The sequence below is a fragment of the Mesocricetus auratus genome, unplaced genomic scaffold (assembly GCF_017639785.1).
Source record: "Mesocricetus auratus isolate SY011 unplaced genomic scaffold, BCM_Maur_2.0 Super-Scaffold_100004, whole genome shotgun sequence".
In the NCBI taxonomy this organism is placed as follows: domain Eukaryota; kingdom Metazoa; phylum Chordata; class Mammalia; order Rodentia; family Cricetidae; genus Mesocricetus; species Mesocricetus auratus.
The window spans coordinates 96,003,628-96,025,118 of NW_024429189.1; the positions used below are offsets into that span (position 1 = coordinate 96,003,628).

At 40.0% G+C, this 21,491-nt stretch overlaps 1 protein-coding gene across 1 annotated transcript; it reads right to left on the reverse strand.

Moving 5' to 3' along the window:
• Positions 1–5,391: 5,391 nt before the first annotated feature.
• Positions 5,392–20,504, reverse strand: LOC101825390. The gene is given in 7 exon segments (XM_040744990.1): positions 5,392–5,498; positions 6,517–6,956; positions 7,465–7,594; positions 14,506–14,601; positions 14,715–15,074; positions 16,507–16,815; positions 20,435–20,504. Coding segments are annotated over 7 exon segments (1,512 nt in total).
• Between the last annotated feature and the right edge of the window lie 987 nt (positions 20,505–21,491).

Genomic DNA, 21,491 nt, shown 5'->3' on the forward strand with positions numbered 1-21,491 from the left:
AGTATAAAAAGAAAATAGAAGAAAGCAAGACAAATAAATGAAAAAAGGAAGAAATGAAAGAGAAAAAAGAAAGGAACCAAAAAAGACACAGATATGGGAAAAGGAAATATGTAATGACAGGAAAAAGAAAGAAAAGGTTAGAAAATTATGAAAGACAAAAAAGACTGGAAGAAAGAAAAATGAAAGTGGAGGGAAAATGAAGAAACAGAAATAGAGAAGATAGAAATTGCAAAAGAAAATTTGAAAGGAAGATAGGAAGGAAGGAAAGAAAAATAAAAGACAAAGAAAGTAAAAAAGAAAGGAAGAAAAAATTAAGTAAAGATGAAGAAAAATGAAAAAGAAAAAAGAAACTAAGAAAGAAGGAAATGCAGAAATACAGAAAAAGGGAGGAAAGATAAAAGAAAAAGAAAATAAAATTAAAAGATAAAAGATAAAAGAACTGAATCAAGAGAGGAAAAAAGGAAGAAAGAAGTGGTAGAGAAATAAAGACTGACAGAGGAGAGAAAATAGGCTAAAAGACAGAGTGAAAGATAAACAGATAAAAAAGAAGAATGAAAGACAGACAGAAAGAAATACAGAAGGACAGTCAAAAAATATAAAACAAAGTAAGAAAGAGAAAAAGGATGGATGAATAAAAGATAGAAAATATGAAAGGAAGGAAAAGAGAAAAGAAGAACAAAAGACTAACAGCTTTTCTGAAGGTCATAAAATGGAGCTTGCCACTAGCTACCCATAGAGATTTGGAGGTCTGTACAGACAGACAGGAAGTGAGGTAGCTGGGCAGAAAAAGGATATAAGGAGGGAGAAACAGGAACTCCCTCTCTTGCCTGCTGAGCCAGGCTGGCTCAATTGGTAGAGCATGGGACTCTTAATCTCAGGGTCATGGGTTAGTGCCCTACATCGGGTGCAAAAATGTAAATGGAGTTCTTAATTGGTGTAGATAATAAAAACCGGGAGCCAGATATAGAGGAAAATATTGGGAGATCCGAGAGAAGAAGGGGCAAGCCAAAGCCACACGTTACCTCCTACATGTTTCAGCAGACAAGAGAGGAGTTCCTGCTTCTCCCTGCTTGTGTGCTGTTTCCACCCAGCTACCACACTTCCTGTCTGTCTATTTCCACCACCCCACCTCTTGGGAATGTGAGTTTCCCATTCTTAAAATCAGTTCCTGTTGTCTGTGAGGGGCATTTTTAGGGGGCCCTGTAATAGTAAGTCCTGGAAGAGCTATCTATATAATTTGTTGTCCAGTCTCTGTGTTATGAGAAAGTTCAGGGCTTAACTGGGCAATCTTAGCTAGCTACTTTGAAGTTTTCTGGATGCAGTTTTTGAGGAAATGGTAATGGAGGATTCTGTGAGGCTGGATCACCTGGGTTACTTGTCTCCGCTGGTGACTGGTCCTTTTGTTTGAAGACACACGAACTCTTACAGGTCACACACATATCTGCGTTAACACAAATATAGAATGTGTGGTGTGCACAAATCAGTTAAAGATGATTTTCTGCTCTATGTTTGAACAATTCAAAGGCATCTGTCAACTTTATAACAAATATGCATTTGGATTGCATAACCAAACTGTAATATAAATCTCCATTAGTGCCACATGAAAGGATGGCATGTAATAAGTCATGAGGACTCCATAGCCAACAAGATTTGTCATGTCTTATCGAGTGTGAGAGCTGTTCTCATGTAGATGGATCAACATGTACATCACCTGTCTTGTAGTTTTTCTTGGTTTATTCCTTCATGTCTGCAGCCAGAATTCTCAGGTCTCCCCTGGTCAAATCTTTATGAATTTTGAAGGAATCCATAACTTTTCATTATCTGTGGAAACAAAGATGCAACCTCACCCTCAATGCAATCAATGTATTTCCTGACTTCCTGTTGGGGCCCATAAAAATGGTTCCCTTCCATATTGACTTAAGGTTAGAGAGTTCAAAACTATCCTTGCTCTTGTACTCAGTTGCTTTCCAGGAAAATTAGCAGAGGTCTCCCTGGGCTCTCTTTCATAAATTGTAAGCTTAGCTTGGTAGGGTCTTGTCTTAAGGGAACCCTTTGCTTTATTATAGTGTGTCTTAGTTAGGGTGTCTAGTGCTGTGATCAAACACCATGGCCAAAAGCAACTTGGGGAGGAAAGGGTTTATTTGGCTTACACTTCCACATTGCAGCCCATCCTTGATGGAAGTCACAACAGGGACTCAAGCAGGTTAGGAATCTGGAGGCAGGAGTTGATGCAGAGGCCATGGAGGGGTGCTGCTTACTGGCTTGCTCCTCATGGCTTTCTCAGCCTATTATAGAACCCAGGACTATTACAATGGGCTGGGCCCTCTCTTATCTATCATCAATAGGAAAAGGCCTTATAACTGGATATTATTAAGGCATTTTCTCAATTGGGGTTCCCACCTTTCAGATGATTCTAGCCTGTTCTTCACAGCAACATCCACTCTCTGGTACCAACTTCTGTCTTACTTTTCATAGTTTACTTTCTATTGCTATGATAAAACACCATGACCAAAAGAAAAGGGTTTGTTTGGATTACAATTCCCCCCGAAGATCCATCTTTGAGAAAGGCCAAGGCAGGGCCTCAAGTCAGGAACTGAAGCAGGGGACATGGAGTCAAGATGTTTACTGGCTTGCTGCCCAGGGCTTGTTCAGCTACATTTCTTATATAACCTAAGGCAGCCTGCTCAAGGGTGGTACCTCTCATAGTAAGCTGGACCCACCCATATCAATCATTTATCAAAAAATGTCCCCACAGACTTGACCACAGGCCAATCTGATGGAGGCATTTTTTTCTAAGTTGAGGTTATCTCTTCTCAAATGACCCAGCCTGTGTCAGGTTGATAGAAAGCTAATCAGCATACCAATTTCATGATTTCAGTAGTTAAACACCATGATCAAAGCAACTTATATAAGGAAGAGTTTATTTTGGCTTATGGTTCCAGACGGAGTTCATGATGGCAGTGAGGCCATGCAAACATAGCATCAGAAATAGGAGTCGTAGAGCTCCCATCTTGAAATGCAAGCAAGAAGTAGAGAAAGCCAACTGGAAGCATCATGGACCTTAAAGTCTCAAAGACTGCCTCCAGCAGTTTGCTTTCTCCAACAAGGCCGTGCCTCCTAAACCGGCCCATACAACAATGGACATTTCTCATTCAAACCACAAGTCAGTTTTAGTGGAAGAGAGAGAGGATAAGCACAGATCAAGAGTGGTGAAAATAATTAAAATTACCAAGGAATAAAAAAATAGAAATCAGGAAAAAAGTAAATGTGGCCACAATTACTAACATTCATTTCTTTCTGATTTATGCTCCTGGTTAGGTTTATTTAGGTTACCTAATTTCAACTGTGAGGGTTTTGATATAAAAGAACATTTTATAATGACATTTAAGCCACATTGATTCTACTGATATTTTAGGAGCACGTTTGATGCCATTTCTAGAATGCTTATGCAATGAATAATTTCCTTTAAAATATAAAAGCACAGCCACAAAGAAACAATAAAAAATAAATAACCACAATAATTTGAATGAGAAAATGTAGGTCAACAAAAATTATAAAACTATTCTAAGGCAGCATAGTCTTGATAGACATAGACATGTAGATTAATGGAATAAAGTGCTTATCAACACAGCTCCAGATTATAGAAATTTAATATGTAGTAAAGGAGGAAACAAGTATCAGTTTATATTGGATCACCTAACCTTGTAGAGAATAAAAGGTCACTGACACCTATTATACATACATGACCATCATAATCAGGAAGAGAGAAAGAGAGAAAGAGAGACTAAGAGAGTGAGAACACATGTTCAAAAATTGAGATTTTATTTTTGAGGTAACAAAGCATGGAAATGTTACCTACACTGCTGCTTTCTATAACCTGATTGAGGAACAAGAAAGATTCTCCCATGTGTTTAGAGATTAAGAAAAGAATGTCACAAAACTGTAATAGCAAAAGCATTGAACAAAGATTCAGTGTCCATTGTGAGATGGATTAATAAAATATGGCATACTGTTACAAGAGAAGACTGCACAGCAGTGCAAAATGAATAAAACAGCTATATGTTTCAACATTAATAAATTTACAGGGTGCATTAAGTATAAAATGAAATAAAGTTTCACAATGCTAAATGCAATATAATAGATATGAAAAATAAAAGCAAAAATACTATATGATGTTTAAAGGTTATGCATGTCATAACAGTATAATACCATGATTGAAAAAGAAAACCAGCAAATGCAGGGCAATGTTTAAAAGAAACTTGAAGACATGAGCAAAATGTTAACATTTTGCAAAATGTTATAGTAAGTCCAGAGATACTTTATGTTGTTTTTATCCATTTAAAGATAGAAAAATGCTTCTTTAACACTGCAGTAATTTTAAGTTTTGTGTCTGCTAAAATTAAATCATAAACTTAAATTTCTGTAAGAAATTCTACATACTAGTGAAAACTGGAAAGTTAAGGGTTGACCACAATCAGAGACAGTGAACATCTGTTTTCCTTGTCATTGAATTGCCTTTGGGTGTAAACAGAGCTCATTTGAAGTTCAGCATTTCGAGGCTGGAACATCCCTAGGTAACCCAAGTCCATGTCTGACAATGTACGGAGGGAGCACATCTGTGGAGAAGGTGGAAGAGTGAAGAACAGGAGTCTTGCATCATCAACAGGTCCTTGAATCTTCTCTCCATTTGAGCTCCCTAGAGAGGGTAGAAGGCAACATGTTACAGACCATGTAGAAGTGGGACAATCATTTTCTCATTTGTTTCTTCATTCATGTATTAATTCTATTGATTGATGAATACACAATAAGTAGTGGCCAGCTCTCTCTCTCTCTCTCTCTCTCTCTCTCTCTCTCTCTCTCTCTCTCTCTCTCTCTCTCTCTCTGTTCTGAATTCCTTATCAAAGCAATATCAGAAATGAAGCCTCTATTTATTACACCTCACACCTCTTTCTGGGTCCTGGCCTCTCTTCCATATGTGCAGTCATCTTTTCCACCAGTTGGTACATCCATTCTTCTGGATATGTCTTATTGGTTGACATCACAGGAAAATTTAATGTGTGGGCAGACTCTTTGGAGTTTGGGTCTTAATTATCATTCCATTTACACACTTTCAACTTTTATACCCAGAATCCCAAGGAACATAACTAGAAACATTTTCAACTCCAGGATACCACACAATTCACAGGGTTAGGAACCTCTAAGAACTCCAAATGATAGTTGGAGAAAAAAGAGATACTTGCAATCTCTTCTTGACACCAGGGAACATTTGTTGGACTCTTTGAAGGGCATATCCTGTGAATTCTGTGTATTTATTCTTAAGTCCTCTCGTACCCATGGCCAAGGCTGCAACCTTGTTCTTTAAGGACTAAGGCCCATTTTCAAACTCACTTGTTACAGGTTCCACCGCCTATATATGTAGATAGTGAGTACAGTCAGCACCAGAAGTCCCTTGAAGCATAGGAGGAAGGCCACAAAAATATGGACAGATTTCTCTGAACCTGAAATACACAGGGCAAAAATGCCAAAAAATGGGCTTATGTGAGTTGAAATGATCTATCTGAGGTTGGTAGCCAGGGAGTTCCCAGTATTTCCCAATTCTGATTCCATTCTTGGGTTCATTGTTCTATGGTTAGCTCTCAGAAATAAGAAACCTGTGAAACTTATCTTGAATTGTTTTTACAACACACACTGCTTAAAGATCTGACATTCATCAGTCAATGTGACAACATGAATATTATCAATCCCTTGTCTCCATGGTCTAGTGGTTACTTAAAGTAACCTTTGTTGTAATCTTCAAACATTGGCATTATTAGTAACATCTTATAGATGGAGAAATGGGATCTCTGAGAGATGGTTGACTGTGTTGCCTAAATTTACACAACTATAACTATTAAAATTTAATTTGAAAACAATTTTACATAAATTTAAATAGTAGTAACAGCTTAAATTTAGTGTAGACAACATATCAACTACATATCCATTGTATATTAACATTTAATCCTCAAAGGATTCTATAAATAGAAACTGATTTATACACTATTACAGGTAAGTAGACTGGTGAACAAAGGATATATGTTTGTGAAGTAACTACATAGAAATAATTATCATTAGAGTAAGCATAAGGCTGTTCTCAGACATGGCTGTTTAAATATTACAGAACAATGTACAGGCAAGCTTACCCCAATACTCCTAGGACTACCTTAAGCCAAACTCTTAGTGACAAACATCTCATGGTTACTAGTGAATCAGCAGTAAGCTAAACTTTCTCTAGGGCATTTTCAAAGAGGTTGAACTGACAGAATGTTCTCCCAGTAGAAATGGAAGAACTGTTCGGGGTGGTCACTCTACAGGAAGCCACTGGCTGGAGACCAGTCTGCCTATTCAAGAAACCACAGACTCCCAATTTGGACAAGACATCAATGATTATGAAACTCTTTATTTTCCTAGGGTCTTCTGCAATGCAACGAGGAAATCAAGGTGACCCTGATATGCCCAAGAGAGAAGAGGTGAACTTACTTAGGCTCCCAATGGCTTTGGACATGATACAGGGTGTCATAGACAATATAATGCTGGCCTGGATGGGAGGCTGAGCCTCATGTTCTACCTTGCACGTGAGTACTTGATCAGGCCTCTGCAGTGACGTGTTTACCGACTGTGAGATTTCCAGAGTGTAGGACCCATCCTCATTCCTCTTAGGTGTAGTTTGCTCTATTCTCTTGAGCACATGGCAATCCACCAGCCAGGTGAGATACACTTCCTGTGGATAGAATCTCTGTACTTGGCAAGTGACAGCCACCAAATCTGGGGCAGTTGAAGACTGGAACACTCTCACTGAAGGAGGAACTGAGACAAAAATCCATTTAAAGCAAATAATTACTGTAGGAAATCTACTGGAAGTCCTTTGAGAATGGGGCCATTTGCTAGGGGCCAAGCCAGTGCCTGCTACAAATAAGGATCTGGGTATCAGTTAGTAGGTGCAGGAATAGAGAAGTGCACAGTGGCATGAGAGTGAGAATTCAGGTTTGGATAGATGGCTGGGAAGATGAGTTGAGAAGAGACATCCCAGTATTTCTTCTTTTCATTTTGAGCTATAGAAAATGTATCAAATTCGTTTAGCAAATTACAAAAACAGTTGGCTTACTCCATGACTAGATAATTCTAAGACTTGAAGATTCACAGACACTAAGTGTTAGAGACAAAGATACTAAGTTTTTTTAAGTAGAAAATAGAACTCTTCAGTTTGGAGAAGTTAAATAGTACAGCGTCTCAAGTAGCAACTCTTGGGAGTAAAGCAGAGACAGAAGTTACATTATATTACAGTGACAAACCAAACCATTAGTCTTCTGAAATTAGGACCTAATGGCTTCTAGAATGGATTCGGTCGGAGTTGCCAGCATACAATACAATGTGTTCACAATGGCAGACAATGGGTGCAGGGTTGGAAATCCCATTATGATCCTTTACAGTGTCTTCACATGAGGTAGCAGCATGGTAGAAACAGCACACTGGACTGAAGGCTGGGTGGTCCAGATTCTGGACTCTATGCCAACATCAAAGCCAACCACACTTTGCGTATGCTGTTTTTGCTCTGTTTCTGAGATTTTGAAATTAAGACATTTTCCAAGGCCAAATCAGCTCTCTGATGTCTAAATTAGACAGATTTCAGCTCTTGGTCTAGTGTAGATAATGTAAAATCCTTATTATTACAACTTGAAGGGACTCAGGGTGTGATCCCAGAAGTCCTGCTTTTAGACCAAAGACATTTCTACAACAGAAAATCTTGCTGGAGACGAAGGTGCTGAGCAATGAAAGGTTGGAACCACAGCTAATTTGATAAGCAATCTGCTCATTTGTGAACATTTCTACGCTCAATGACTTTGCTTTCTTACACAATTGTCCTAGTTCCAGGGAATTATATAAGAAATACTTGGGTAAAGAGGCCTCCCTGAGAAATAGAAGAGATTTTGTGGGTGGACTGGGGGTAGGTGGAACTAGTAACATGAGGGGTCGGGTGGGGTGAGGTGGGGGGTGAGTACTGAAAGAGCCAACTGGAAAGGGGGTCATTTCAGGGTGTGGTATAAATCTGGTGCAAAGGAAACTCCCAGCAATCTACAAGGATGACCCAAGCTAAGACTCCAAGCAAAAGAGGATATATAGCCTAAACTGGCCACTTCCTGTGACCAGGCAAGACTACCAGTGGAGGCATTGGGACAACAAGCCATCCATATAACCTTTGACCTACAGTCTGTCTGGCTTATAGGATGTACTGGGGTATGGGTAACTCAGAGATCCTGGGAGTGGCCAACCAATGACTGGTCCAGTCTGAGACCCATGCCATGTGAGTGAGCCCACCCCAATACTGCCTGGAGTGCCAGGACCCAGATGTTGAATGGCCCAGAGACCTAGGATAGAACCTAACACAACTGGAGAAAAAATGATAATGTAATGTTGCCTAACGATAGACTGATATACTCATAGACAGGTCCCTAGCCCAACAGCCACCAGCGGGGATTCATCTAACAACTGCTGGAATCAGATACAGACCTGCAGTCAAACATTAGGCCAAGCTCAGGGAATCCTGCTGAAGAGAGGGAGGGAAGATTGTAGGAGCCAGAGCGGTCAAAGACATCACAAGGAAACACACAGAATAAACAAAACTGGGCTCATAGGAGCTCACAGAGACTTTCACAACACTAAAAGGAAGGCAGCAATGGATGGGAGAACATGTCCAAGTCCATAATCAGTGGCACATACAGGAGTTCAAAACCAGGTAGTCTAGTCCCAGGGTCTAGGCCTCTGACCTTATACTCAGTCTTTCCTTTAGTCATTGCTAAGGAGAGATCTCTTAATGCTCAGGCAGGTCATATGGAGAGGCTGGCAACATAGATTTTGGGGTCCACTCAAACTACATCTGTATATCTCACACACACACACACACACACACACACACACACACACATGCATGCACACACCAGCAACTTAACTTCCCATGCGTCTGACTCCTCATTAGCAAAGTGGGGTGAATCTTATTTCTTGGGGTTTTAAGGAAGCTGATGTTGAATGTTTGATGAATGGTAATCACTTTCAAGTATCAATGACAACACTAAAATCTCAGAGGATCTGAGAGAGTGTTATTATCTTTAAAAAAATAAACACAGGTAACTCATACATTGTTTTTTCCTGAAAAGTCTCATAACTCTGAAAGTGACATTTTTATGCTCTCAGGTTTAGTTCTGGGAACAAGAGTCACCCACTGGATTTTCCTGATGAGTTCTCCCTAGCCCATTTGCATAGTTCTGGCTCTAGAAGTACAGCTATCACAGTGGATCTTCCTAGTAAGTCTACCAAGAATCAACACTAACCATTCCATCTCAGAACCCAAGTCTAGCTCTTGTCACAGTTCTTGCACCATCTCAGTATGAAAGCAGGAAAGAATCATACTTCATACTTCAGACACTCAACCAAGGAAAGAAATCCACATGCCTAGGTCACATTGCAAAAACACAACTATGAATGACCAAGATGGCATGCCTTGCCCCCACAATCAGTGGTCCTATAGAAATATTTCCCACTGAAGGATACCTAGATGAACCATGAGACAAAAATGTAAAGGAAAAAATATAAACATTATTGAAGAATTCAGTTTTTAAAGAAGACACAGGCAGCCCAAATGAACTTAAAGGATATATTAGTAAATGCCTGAAAGATACTCAAGAAAAGACAAATGCAGGGATGAACAAAACAAGAAAAAATCCAGAATTGCAAAACTAAATTCAGTAAAAAAAAATAGAAATGTTAAAGAAAACTCAAGCTGAAATAAAAATGGGACTGAAAAACTCAACAACCCAATTACAAAACTCAGAAAAAGAGTTACAAGTAGGATGGACAAAATAGGAGCTATATTATCAGAATCTGAAGATAAAGTTGGACCACTCAAGAAAATAATATGAACAAATATTTTAATAACATTTAAATAGCATACAGAATTATGGGATGTCATGAAAAGACAAAATCTTTGAATTATAGTCATAAATAAAGAAGGATCTGAGGTCAATGGCATAGACCAGATCTTCAACAGAGTCATAGAGGAAAACCTCCCCAAATTAAGGAAAGCCATACAGATACAAGAAGCACACAGAATACAGAGTGGGACCAGTAGTGAAATTCTTCAAGGCATATTAAAATTAAAACATTAAATGTAAGCTGCAAGAGAAAAGGCACAAATCACATATAAGGGAGAATCCATCAGAATAAAATCTGACTTCACAATGGAAATAAGAAAAGCCAAATGAGCCTAGAATAATGTATTTCAAGTTCCAGAAGAACTTGTAAAAGTCTGGAATATATCTCAAAATAACAAAGGCTATGTGCAACAACCTAAAGCTAACATAGTTTTAAATGGGGACAAACTGAGAGTGTTTCCTCTAAAATCAAGAAAGAGACAAAGATAATCACTCTCCCCTCTCTTATTTGGTATCATGCTCCAAGTCCTACCTGTAGCTTTCAGATCAACGAAAGATGTGAAATTGATAAAAAAATCAGAAGGGATGAAGTTAAATTATCCCTACTTTCAGATGATATTATTCTTTTTTTCTTTTATTGAAAATAGATTTTCTTTTCATGCAATGTATCATGATTATGCTTTCCCCTCCCTCCACTCCTCCGACTTCCTCTCCACCTCCCCTACCATCTGGATCTACCCCTTTTCTATCTCTTGCAAGAAAACAAACAATGATGCCATGATTCTTTAAAGACTCTATTAAGTCTTCTAGAAAACTTTTGGACCTAATAAAAGTTTACAGTAACATTTCAGAACACAAAAATTCATTTTAAAAAGTAGTCTTCACTTATACCAAAAGTACTCTCAGAAAGAATTACATAACATTGGTATGCTCTTTCCTTGGGAAAACTGTTTCTTCCACTCCTAGCTTTCCTTAGTTACCTGTAGTTCTTTGTGTAGCATCAAGCCTCATGGTCTTTTCCTCATCCATTTTAGCATGTAGGTTGTTACTATCTTTGTTAGGTCATATTTAGTCAGTCAAGTTGGCAAAGCATTATGAGTATAGCTCCTGTCATTTCTAGGAGACAGAATCTCATAGTGAACTCCCTAATACTCTGGCTCTTATGATCCTTTCACTCCCTTTCACAGTGTCCCCCAGGCCTCATGTGTTAAGCCATTTTATAGATGTAGCCATCAGGACTGGACTCCACAACTTTGTATTTTTATTGATTGTGGTTTTCTTAATGGTCTACATCTGTTGCAAAGAGAAGGTTCCTTGATGGAGGGGTGAGGACTACACTCACCTGTGTACAAGGACAAATATTTAAAATGCAGACAGGGGTTATGATAGTTTAGAAAGTGTGGTTGTAGGTTCTCCAAAATCTATGACTTTACTAGCCCTGGGTAGTTGGCACCCAAGACAATAGCAATAGCCTGTATGTTTTGGGGTGTCTTGATCAACAACTCAAAAGGGGGCTTCTCATGCCTAATATTTACATTTTTCTTAGTCTTTGAGTCTTGGAGGGAGTATTGTTGGTTACCCAGTACCAAATGGTCAGCCCTGAAAATGTATCTACAAGCAACATATAGACTGAGCAGATTGTGTTTATGTGTTTAGGAGTATATATGTCATGTATTCAGAAAAATATATGTATACACACACACATACACAAGTGATGGTTGTTAACTATTCTTGGTTTTTAACTTGTCTACATGTGAAATTATCTAAAACCCAAATGACTGGCTATACCTGTGAAGTATTTTTTTCCTTAATTCTGATCCAGATCTTTTGAGGTGGGATGATCTACCTTTAATCTGTGTCACACCTTCTGTTAGAAGCCTATATAAAGGACGTGGAGGAAATAAGCTTTCTCTTTCTTTGCTTGCTCGCTCCCACACTTGCTAACAAGTTCATTCCTTAGCTGGTATTAGAGTCTACTTCTTTAGGATTCCGGTGGATATGGAAGACTAACTGAGACATCCAGCCTTGTAGACTGACCAACTACTGGATTCTTGTACCTTCCGTTAGTAGACAGTTATTGTTGGGATAGTTAGGTCACAACCTGAAGGTCATTCTAATAACCCCCCTTTATATATACATTAATAATCACCCCCATAGGTTCTGTACCTCTAGAGAACCTTGGCTAGTACAGCATATAACAATAATTAATGAAAAAAAGAGGCCATGAATTTGAGAGACCAAGAAGGATTATATAGAAGGGTTTGGAGGGAGGAAAGGGAAATGATGAAATTATATTATGATCTCAAAAACTAAAGGAAATAATTCTGAAAAGAAAGAAAACAAAACGGTATCCCAATTCAAAATAACTCCAAAAATATTTAGTGCTTAGGAATATATCTAAACAAAGAAGTAAAAGATTTCTACAATGAAAACTTCAAGGTATTGAAAAAGAAAATCACAGAAGATACTAGACAATAGAAAGACATTCCATGCTCCTAGATTTGTAGAATATTGTGAAAATGGCTAAACTACCAAAATTAATTACAGACTTAACATAATACGTATCAAAATTCTGATGTCATATTTCACAGATTTAGAAAAAGCAATGCAAGGGATTAATATGGAACCACAAACAACCATGAATAGTCAAAGCAACCCTAAGGAGTAATAACACCACTGAATTCTTTATAATATCTGACCTCAAATTATAGCACATAGTTATAGTGATAAAGTACTAGCATAGTACTAGTATAAAATAGACAGGGAACCAACTGAAAAGAATAGAAGGCCCATGAATAAAAAGTCAAAGCTATGCATGCTTAATTTATTTTTACAGAGGAAGTAAAATTATACATTGAAAAAAGGTAGCCTATTCAATAAATGATGCTAGCAAAACTTGTTTTCCACCCGTAGAAGAATTAAATTAGATTTTTATTTTTTTACCTTGTAGACAGATCAATTAAAAAATAGATCAAAGACCTTAATTTAAAGCCTGAAACTCAAATTGCAGAAGAAAACATATTCAAGATACCTGGAGATCAAGAACTTGTTGAGTAGATCACTAACAGCACAAGAACCAATCCCAAGTATCAACAGGGGGAACGACAGAAAAATAAGGAAACAATCATCAAGCAAACAGCCCAAAGAATGGAAGAGAATCTTCACCAGCTTCAGACAATGGGCTAAAATCCAGAATTGATAAAGAACAGCACAATTTAAACACCAAAGAAACAAAACTGTCAATCAACAAATGGGTAAATGAACTAAACAGAAAGTTTTCAACAAAGGAGGCACAAGTGGCCAATAACTATTAGTAAAATGTACATTAAAACTAATTTGAGATACCACCTCAACCCAGTGAGAGTGGCTATCACTGATGAATCTGAAAACAAATGTTGGAGGACATGTGGAGAGAAAGGTACCCTATTTACTGTTGGCAGAAATACATATTAATACAGCCATCAAAGAAAGCTATTTTTTGAGATTTCCCAAAATAATTACAAAAGGAACTACCACATGAATAGTGATTTCATTCCTGGGTACAAACCAGAGACCCTCCCACAGAGATATTTGCAGGTCATATCTATTTAAGTAAACATACATACATACACACATAAATACATACATACATAACAATAATTAGGAGATTATGAAGCTGAGAGGGAATGGGGGCCATGGGAGTAGTTGGGGAGGCAAGTGTGGAGTTGAAATGATGTAAACACAGTAGTCAGGTATAAATTCTCACAATAGTAATAAAACAGAAAAAAATTTAAAAATTTAATGCAACTTGCTTTCCATGAAAAAGCATTATTTTGGAGTTTGTTACCTAGATCTGTACATCCCACTAGGTGGATATTTTTCTTATTTCTGCTGGGAAACCAAAATAGGACCCAAAGAAATTTGAAGGTCTGTGGAATCATTACCTCTGAGAATTATCACAGAAACCAGAAAAGGCTGGTTCTGCCACAGAGCTGGATAGAAATCAAGATGGAAGCCTGCTGTGGGAATGGGCTATTTGGTTGCCTGGCATCTCTCCACTTCTCTGTAGCAGCTACCTGCTCTGCAATATACTGCACAGAGCCCACATGCACAGTAAAGAAAAGCTCACACATTGCCTTACTCAGGCCTTGCCCATGCCTGACCTAGTATTATGTTTCCCTGACTGTGCACCTGCACCAACACCACTGCTTCAGAACAGGAGTTTTGCCTCCCTTATATGAAGCATGGCTGGATCAAAGGAAGCTCTGGGTTGTAGCGCCACAGTGCCCCCTTGTGGGAGAAATAGTATGAGTCTGGAAAGACTGAAATGGGGAAGAAATAAAAGAAATTACCACCAGCAGCTTGTGTGCATGGGAAAAAAAATAAAAGGAGCAGAGAGAAGGGAGTGACAGGGGGGTTACACCCACTTTGTGTGACCCTTTTTCTTAGCTGAGGGAGGCAATGATTATTGAGCTCCTCAAACTTAATTTCCAGAAACATCCAGCTAAATTCACTGTCCTGATTAGTTAGTTGTCTTCCCAGAGAATATCTGGAGTCCAGATACCTTTAATCTTGGCAATGTCTTGCAACCAAGGGTTAAGAAGAAAAACCTGCAATAGTGTAAGTGCAGCAAAGGAGAGTCCTTTCATGGTGGAAGGATCTGGAAGAAGGGGGTGCAGCTGGGGTTAGCCATGCAACAGCATTCTCACCAGGAAGGGCTTCTTGTCTCCACTTTCATGAAGGGTTTCCCTGAGTCTCTAGCCCTTCAGCCACAATACCCTGAGGATACAAAGGGGACAAGGCACACACTTCTACCCTTACGGGGGACCTGAGCTCCCAGGGTGATGTTGACCACCAGTGGATTCTGGTCATATGGGAACACGCAGCAGCTAAATTGGGTGCTCTCATTCAATGTGACTTTTTCCTGCAAGGTGTGTTTTAGAGAGTATGTCCCAACAGAGTTTCTGGTGGCCTGAGGGACCTCCAGAGTCAGGATCTTGCCCATATTCTTAATCCAGAGGAGTTCCACATTTTGGGGGTAGAAGTTGTTTATGTGGCAAGTCAGGTTCACTCTTTGATGCCCATGATCATGGATCTCCAGAGGTTCCGTGGTAATCTTCAGTGTGGGGATAACTAGGCAGGAAAAATAGGTAAACAGAGGGGAAATTTAAGTACTGTCTTATTTCCCTGTCCCAAGGACTCTCAGTCATTTTGTTAAAACTTGATTTAGTGGGGCTGGAGGGATAGCTTAGCCTTTGAAGGCTAGGCTCACAACCAAAAATATAAAACATGACCTTGAAGTCACTATGTAGCCAGGGATGATCTTGAATTCCTGATCCTTCTACCACCATTGAGCCCTTCCTTCAGCCCCTCTTTTCTTACAACCCAGCCAGTCTAATATGTGCTGCTTATATACTCATGGGTTTGGGACACTGGAGCATGCTTGCCCTGCCAAGACCACACCCTTAATGAAAACTCACTCTCATTCTTTCAGCAACTACCAACTGTCATTAGGTCCACAGCTAGGGAAAGGGGGGGGGGTCCATGAGGACCTCCATTCCATGCTGGAATGTCAAGTGGCTTGATCTTGCAAAATTCTTATACAGGTGCTGTGGAGTTCACGAGTGAAGAGAGTTCATGAGTTTACTCTCTTTTTAAATGAGCAATTTTTGTATGTTTCATGTAAGATAAATAGGGACAAGTATAAGTATTCATGAAACGAGGCTGGAGATATATGGATATCTAATCTGGTCAGAGTTTTAAACATTCCATATCATGACGTATAATTATGGGAATTATTAAAGTGAATTGTCCCACAAGATCAGGGACTCTATAATCACAACACCTACAACAGTGCCTGGCACACAGCAGCTGTTCATTATTTATTAAGTGAATAATATTTTACACAATGCCGAAGATTTCCCAGAACGCAGGGTCTTCTGCATAGAAGACAAGCACTCCACCAAGGGAAGTAGGTCCTTAGCCCCACTTTCCACTAATTTTATTTGATTTCACTAAGTTGTCCAGGCTGGCCTTGAACTCAGTGTTAATCCTTACAGGCCTGGAACTTGTTATATACCTGCCTGTTTGCCAAGGAGCTGAGATTGCAAGCTCCAGCTAATAATATATATTTAGAACCTTTTAAACATTACCAATGATAATAAACAGGACAAACATGTTTATAGAGGGATGATAGGCCTATACAATAGCAAGGTCAAACATTCATAAACAACCTACAGCGTGTTAGGCATAGTTCTTGGTGTTCTAGAAGGAAAAGCTGGTTTAATATTTAGAGGAAACTCACAAAATACGTGTTGGTTTCATTCCAAATTTTTAGGGAAACTGGGACCTGGAATATTTAAGACACATGACCAATATTCTGCAGTCTAGGAAATTATTCAGCTAAGATCAAAGCCCAGCTAGCCAGCCTGTGGAATCTCAGCCCATATTCATGTGTTCAACACTGACAATGATCAATTTCTATTCCCCATGTGTAAAATGGGACCTTCAGCAAATCCTCCATGCTACCAGTGTGGCCCAAGCACATATTTCACTGATCACTCACCTAGGAGCACTTGGGAAAGATTCATGGCTACTTTTAGGGGCTCATTGAGGTCCGCGTGGGTGACTTCACAGGTGATCTGAGAAAAGATATCTTGTTTGGCCAATGCCACCTATGCCTTGCTTGTGACATAGTAAACATCTTCGTTGATATACATTTGTGGGGCTGAGGCTAGGTGTTTATTATTGTCCTTCAACCAGTCAAGTCTGAGGTTCTGGGAGCTGAAAGGGCCAGCGGTGCAGTTAAAAGACACTAAATTTGAAGTGGTTGTCCTCTGATCTGGGCCCTTCAGAGAGATGAAAGGCTTCCCAGCTGAGAAAACAAAAAACAAACAAACAAACAAACACCAAAAAAAACCAAAAACCAGTTGTGTTCACTTTCTCATTGTTGGAGGAATCGATATACAACAGTAAGTGACCCCTACCAAGGCCTGTCCCATGAGTAGTGAAAACTGTCCTTTTTCCTGAGTCCACACTTCCAGAGACATAGAGCAATGGCTCACTCAAGTCAAAATACATTCCTAGCACACATGCTCAAAGGAGAATACACTACCTCTGATACCTGCCTTTGAGGAGAATGGGAATGAACCATAAGAAGTAAACAGAAAATGAAATATGACTGCTGTGTGAGAGTGAATGTCCTCAGGACACTCAGCATGTGCAGCCACAAAACAATGAGGAGTCCTTCTGAAAGCGTGGTCAAGAAGGACATTTTGAGCTTTTAAAAAAAGTGTGCATATAACGGTGCATGAAGTTAATCCCGGAACGCAGAAGGCAGAGGCAAGTGGATATCTGTGAGTTCAAGGCCAGTCTGGTCTACAGAGTGAGTTCCAGGACAGTCAGGACTACACATAGAAACCTTGGCTCAAAAAACTAACAAAACAATAACAACAACAACAACATACCCCACAACACCTGAGGAATGAATCAAAGCCATGTATGAAAGAAGACACAGTAATGTCATTCTGGGCCTGAGGACAGAGGGTGCAATGATTGGTCATGTGCCAAAGAAATGGACCATATGACCCAGCTGTACTGCTCTTTGGCTGCGTCAGGCAGCAAGACTTTAGGAGGTTTCAGCAAAAAGTTCTACTACAAGACTGCAGCATTGCTTTCCTCATGTGCAGGCCTAATTCTGTAGCTTGCACCGTCTTTTCCTGCTGGCTTTCTCTGTCCCACTCCTACCCCTGCACCGTGCCCAGACTCACTAGCTTAGTTCTGGATATGCAGCCTGTGCATCACCTTTGCATCCTCAAGTCCTCACACTAGCTTCAGACACACACCTTACACACCCTTTTGGTTAGGACATCCTCTGGTCCCCACCTGCCCCTGTATTATGTCTAGACTTATAGGCATGTCTCTGGATACTTACCTCACATATAGCCATTGTATACTGAGTCCCCCTGACTCACGCCATCTCTGTTTCATCTCCACATTCCCAGACCTAATTCTAAATGAGCCAATCAAACACCAGGTATTTCTAGCCTGCCTCCATTCATTCAGTCCCTGCACTGACACAATATAATGCAGCCTAGAATCTCACAACAGGCATACAGTCAAAGAAAGAAGTCCATGTGCCCAGGTAACATCACAAAAACATACAAGAATATGAAAGGACAATAAAGTATTCCCTGTCCCCATACCCACCAGTCCCACATACACGTCCTCCAGGGTGAATTACAGAGTTGAATCCCAGAACACAGAACTTAAAAAGAACAATCAGAAACTTTATCAAATAAATCATGAAATTTAAGGAAGATACAAAAGCACAGCTTAATGGATTTGAAGAGGAAAGCAATAAATGCACAAGAAAATATCTGTAGCTGAATGAAATGAGGAACAAAATCTAGAATTCAGTAAAGAGAGAAATGTTGAAGAAAAGTTAAGCAGTAACAAAGAGAATCAAATAATAACACAATTAGAAACCCCAGGGAAAAGCTTTACAAATAGAATGGATCAAGAGGAACTAGAACACTCAAGCAAATAATAATTATAAAAATTTAAAGCACATAAAAGGAACATTCAGAAACTAACTATACAACAACATAAAAAGACCAAGTCTTCTAATTATGGAAATAGACGAAAGAGAAGAACCCCATGTCAATGGCAAAGATCACATCTTCAACAAGATTATGGGAGAAAACTTCCTCAAACTAAGGTAAGTTACAACCATATAAATACAAGAAACACACAGTCCAGCAAATAGACAAGACCAAAAGCATGCATGTTATAGTTAAACTTTAAATATACTGAACAAAGAGAGGGTACAAAAGGCAAAAAGAGAAAAATTCTCAACTCCCATATGAAGGAAACCCCATCATATTAACTGCTGATTTCTCTGTGGAAAATCTAAAAGCCTGAAGTAATGATCTTCAACTTCTAAAAGACTACAAATGCCAATCTAGATTGGCATCTGTACCCAGTAAAACTACATGCCATGGAATGAAGGCCTTTCCATCACACTAACAAGCTAAAAGAATCTATGTTCATCAAAAAAGCCCCGCAGAATACTGGAAACAAGCCCCAGAGAGAAGGGAGAAATTAACACCACCAAGCAACTAAGAAAGAAGGTAAGTGAAGCTACAGTTACACCCTGCTCAGAGCTGATCGGCTAAGATCAAGAACTAGCAACAAAGGCAGGTGAGGACGTGGGGAAAAGTAAACCCTTAGTTACTATTTATGTGATTGCAAACTGTTGCTGTACCTCTGAAAACTGGTGGAGAGAAAAACAACCCTGTGGGGAATTCTCAAAAAGCTAAAAATAAATCTGCCCCATGACCCAGCTAAACTGCTCTTCGGCATATGCCCAAGGATTCAAAACCCTACCCCAATACTTGCTCAACCATGTTCAGTTTTGCTCTATTCTCATAGGAAATAGAAGCAACCTAAAAAACAGGAGCACATTCCACCCAAGTATGTTTCATTCAGCCCCATGAAGTCAGGACTGAGACAAAGCACTCACTACTCCTATCATAGGGTCTGTCCTCTGGAGTAAGAAAGGTTGCCCACCTCCTGGAGACAGTGTTTGGAGATTCAGAGCAGTGGTTTAATTGCCATGTTGTGTGCCATTGCACCCCTACTGTGCTCAGACTGTGAGCTAAATTCTAGGGTCCCAGTAACAAGAACCCTTTTTTCAAAGTCAAGTTGCAAGAGGAAGACAAGTAGTGCTGCGATGACAGAGAAAGACAGATGGCAGAGAACTGTACCATGGGCTCTGACACCTTCCACATAGCACCCGATGGCTTAGAAACCACTTCCAGATATAGGGGCTCATCTCACCCACAGCCCAAATGTTGAAGGATAGGATTGTTGCCTTCACTTCCCTGGGGAGCAGAGACTCAGACAGGTTTAGGAACTTGCTCATAGTCACATTGTCTGTCTGTGACTAAGGAAGGCTTAGAAAGTTCACCTGATGCTGTTGGATCCAGGATTCGCTACTTGGGTTTATTCCTCTCTCTCTCTCTCTCTCTCTCTCTCTCTCTCTCTCTCTCTCTCTCTCTCTCTCTCTCTCTCTCTCTCTCTCTCTCTCTCTCTCACTCTCTCTCTCTCCTTCCTTCTTGCATTCTTCCCTGCCTCTCCCATCTCCCTCTCTCCCTTCTCCTCTCTCTATATATATACTTATAAAATACATTATATATGTATATATATGCTTACATATAATTTCAGACTTCTAGACATGATAGCCAGGAAGTCTGGAGTTGACATCACAGAACCCAGGCTCCTTCCTTGCCACCAGGCCTCTTAGCCTCCACCTCTGCATTACGTTCTTCCTCTGATGCCCGAGCTCTCACTACCTCCCTGTCCCCAAAAGGTCTACAGTATGGATAAGGTACAAACAGCCCAGGAAGGTTCCCTGGGACTCAGTTCCTGTCTAGAACACAATTTTGCCACCTTGGAGTGCTGACCTTCATGTCTCCATGGCCAAGACTCACCTGCAAATACCAGCAGAAGTGTTGGCAGAAGAGGCCCCAGGACCAGAGCCTTCCAAAGTGTAGTATCCATGATGGGAATGTTCATGTGACAAGCTTGGATGAAGCTCTACATGAGCCCATAAACCTCTGGAGCTGGTCTCTTCCCAACCTAGGCTGCCCTATATATCCTTGCTGCCCACACTTAGCAGAGCCTGGGCAGAAATTTGAGCCACAGTGAGGGAAGTGGTCATTGTGGCTAAGATCTCTCTCCCCATCCCTCAAGACAACAGCCAAATAAAGTTTATCTTGTTGCCTGGGTGCTGATTTTCTGGAACCCCATAAGCCAGGCTAGGGAGGGACTGAGCTCAATCCCAGCTTCTAGACACAGAGCTGGAGTCTGATGTACTGAGCCTTAGCCTCCCTATTCCTCGAGAGACCAATACATTCAGGAGACATTACCGTCACTCAGAGTTTGCTCTATTACATCCCTGGGACAACCTCTGGCCATATAGAATGGATGCTGAGTCCCAGAAATGCAAGTAGAGTGAACCATGTCAATACAACCAGATACGATGAAGATAGAACATGGACTTTAGAATCCAACCGTTGGTCTCCATTTAACTGGGTTCATAAATGTTGCCTGGGCATTGCCTGTTGCTCAGAATCATATAATAAGCTACAGAAAAATAAACCCATGACATAGCAGCCTGTTTCTCTGACCTGATAGGGAAAGGCTCTCCTCTGGATTTCTCTCTATCCTTTACTCTGTTATATCTGACTTCTCAGTTGTTTGCTTTGTTGTTGTGGGGACTTTGATTTGGTTTGTTTGTAGTACTAGGAATTGATCTAATGATTTTATGCATATTAAGTAATTATGCTACTTCCAAGATACAGCTCCAACCTTAACTGATTTTTTTTTTTGGTTTTATGAGACAGGGTTTCTCTGTATTGTTTTGGAGGCTATCGGTCCAGCCCGGCCTCAAACTCACAGAGATCCACCTGCCTCTGCCTCCCGAGAGCTGGGATTAAAGGCGTGCACCACCAACACCCGGCTTAACTGATCTTTTTTATCTTTATC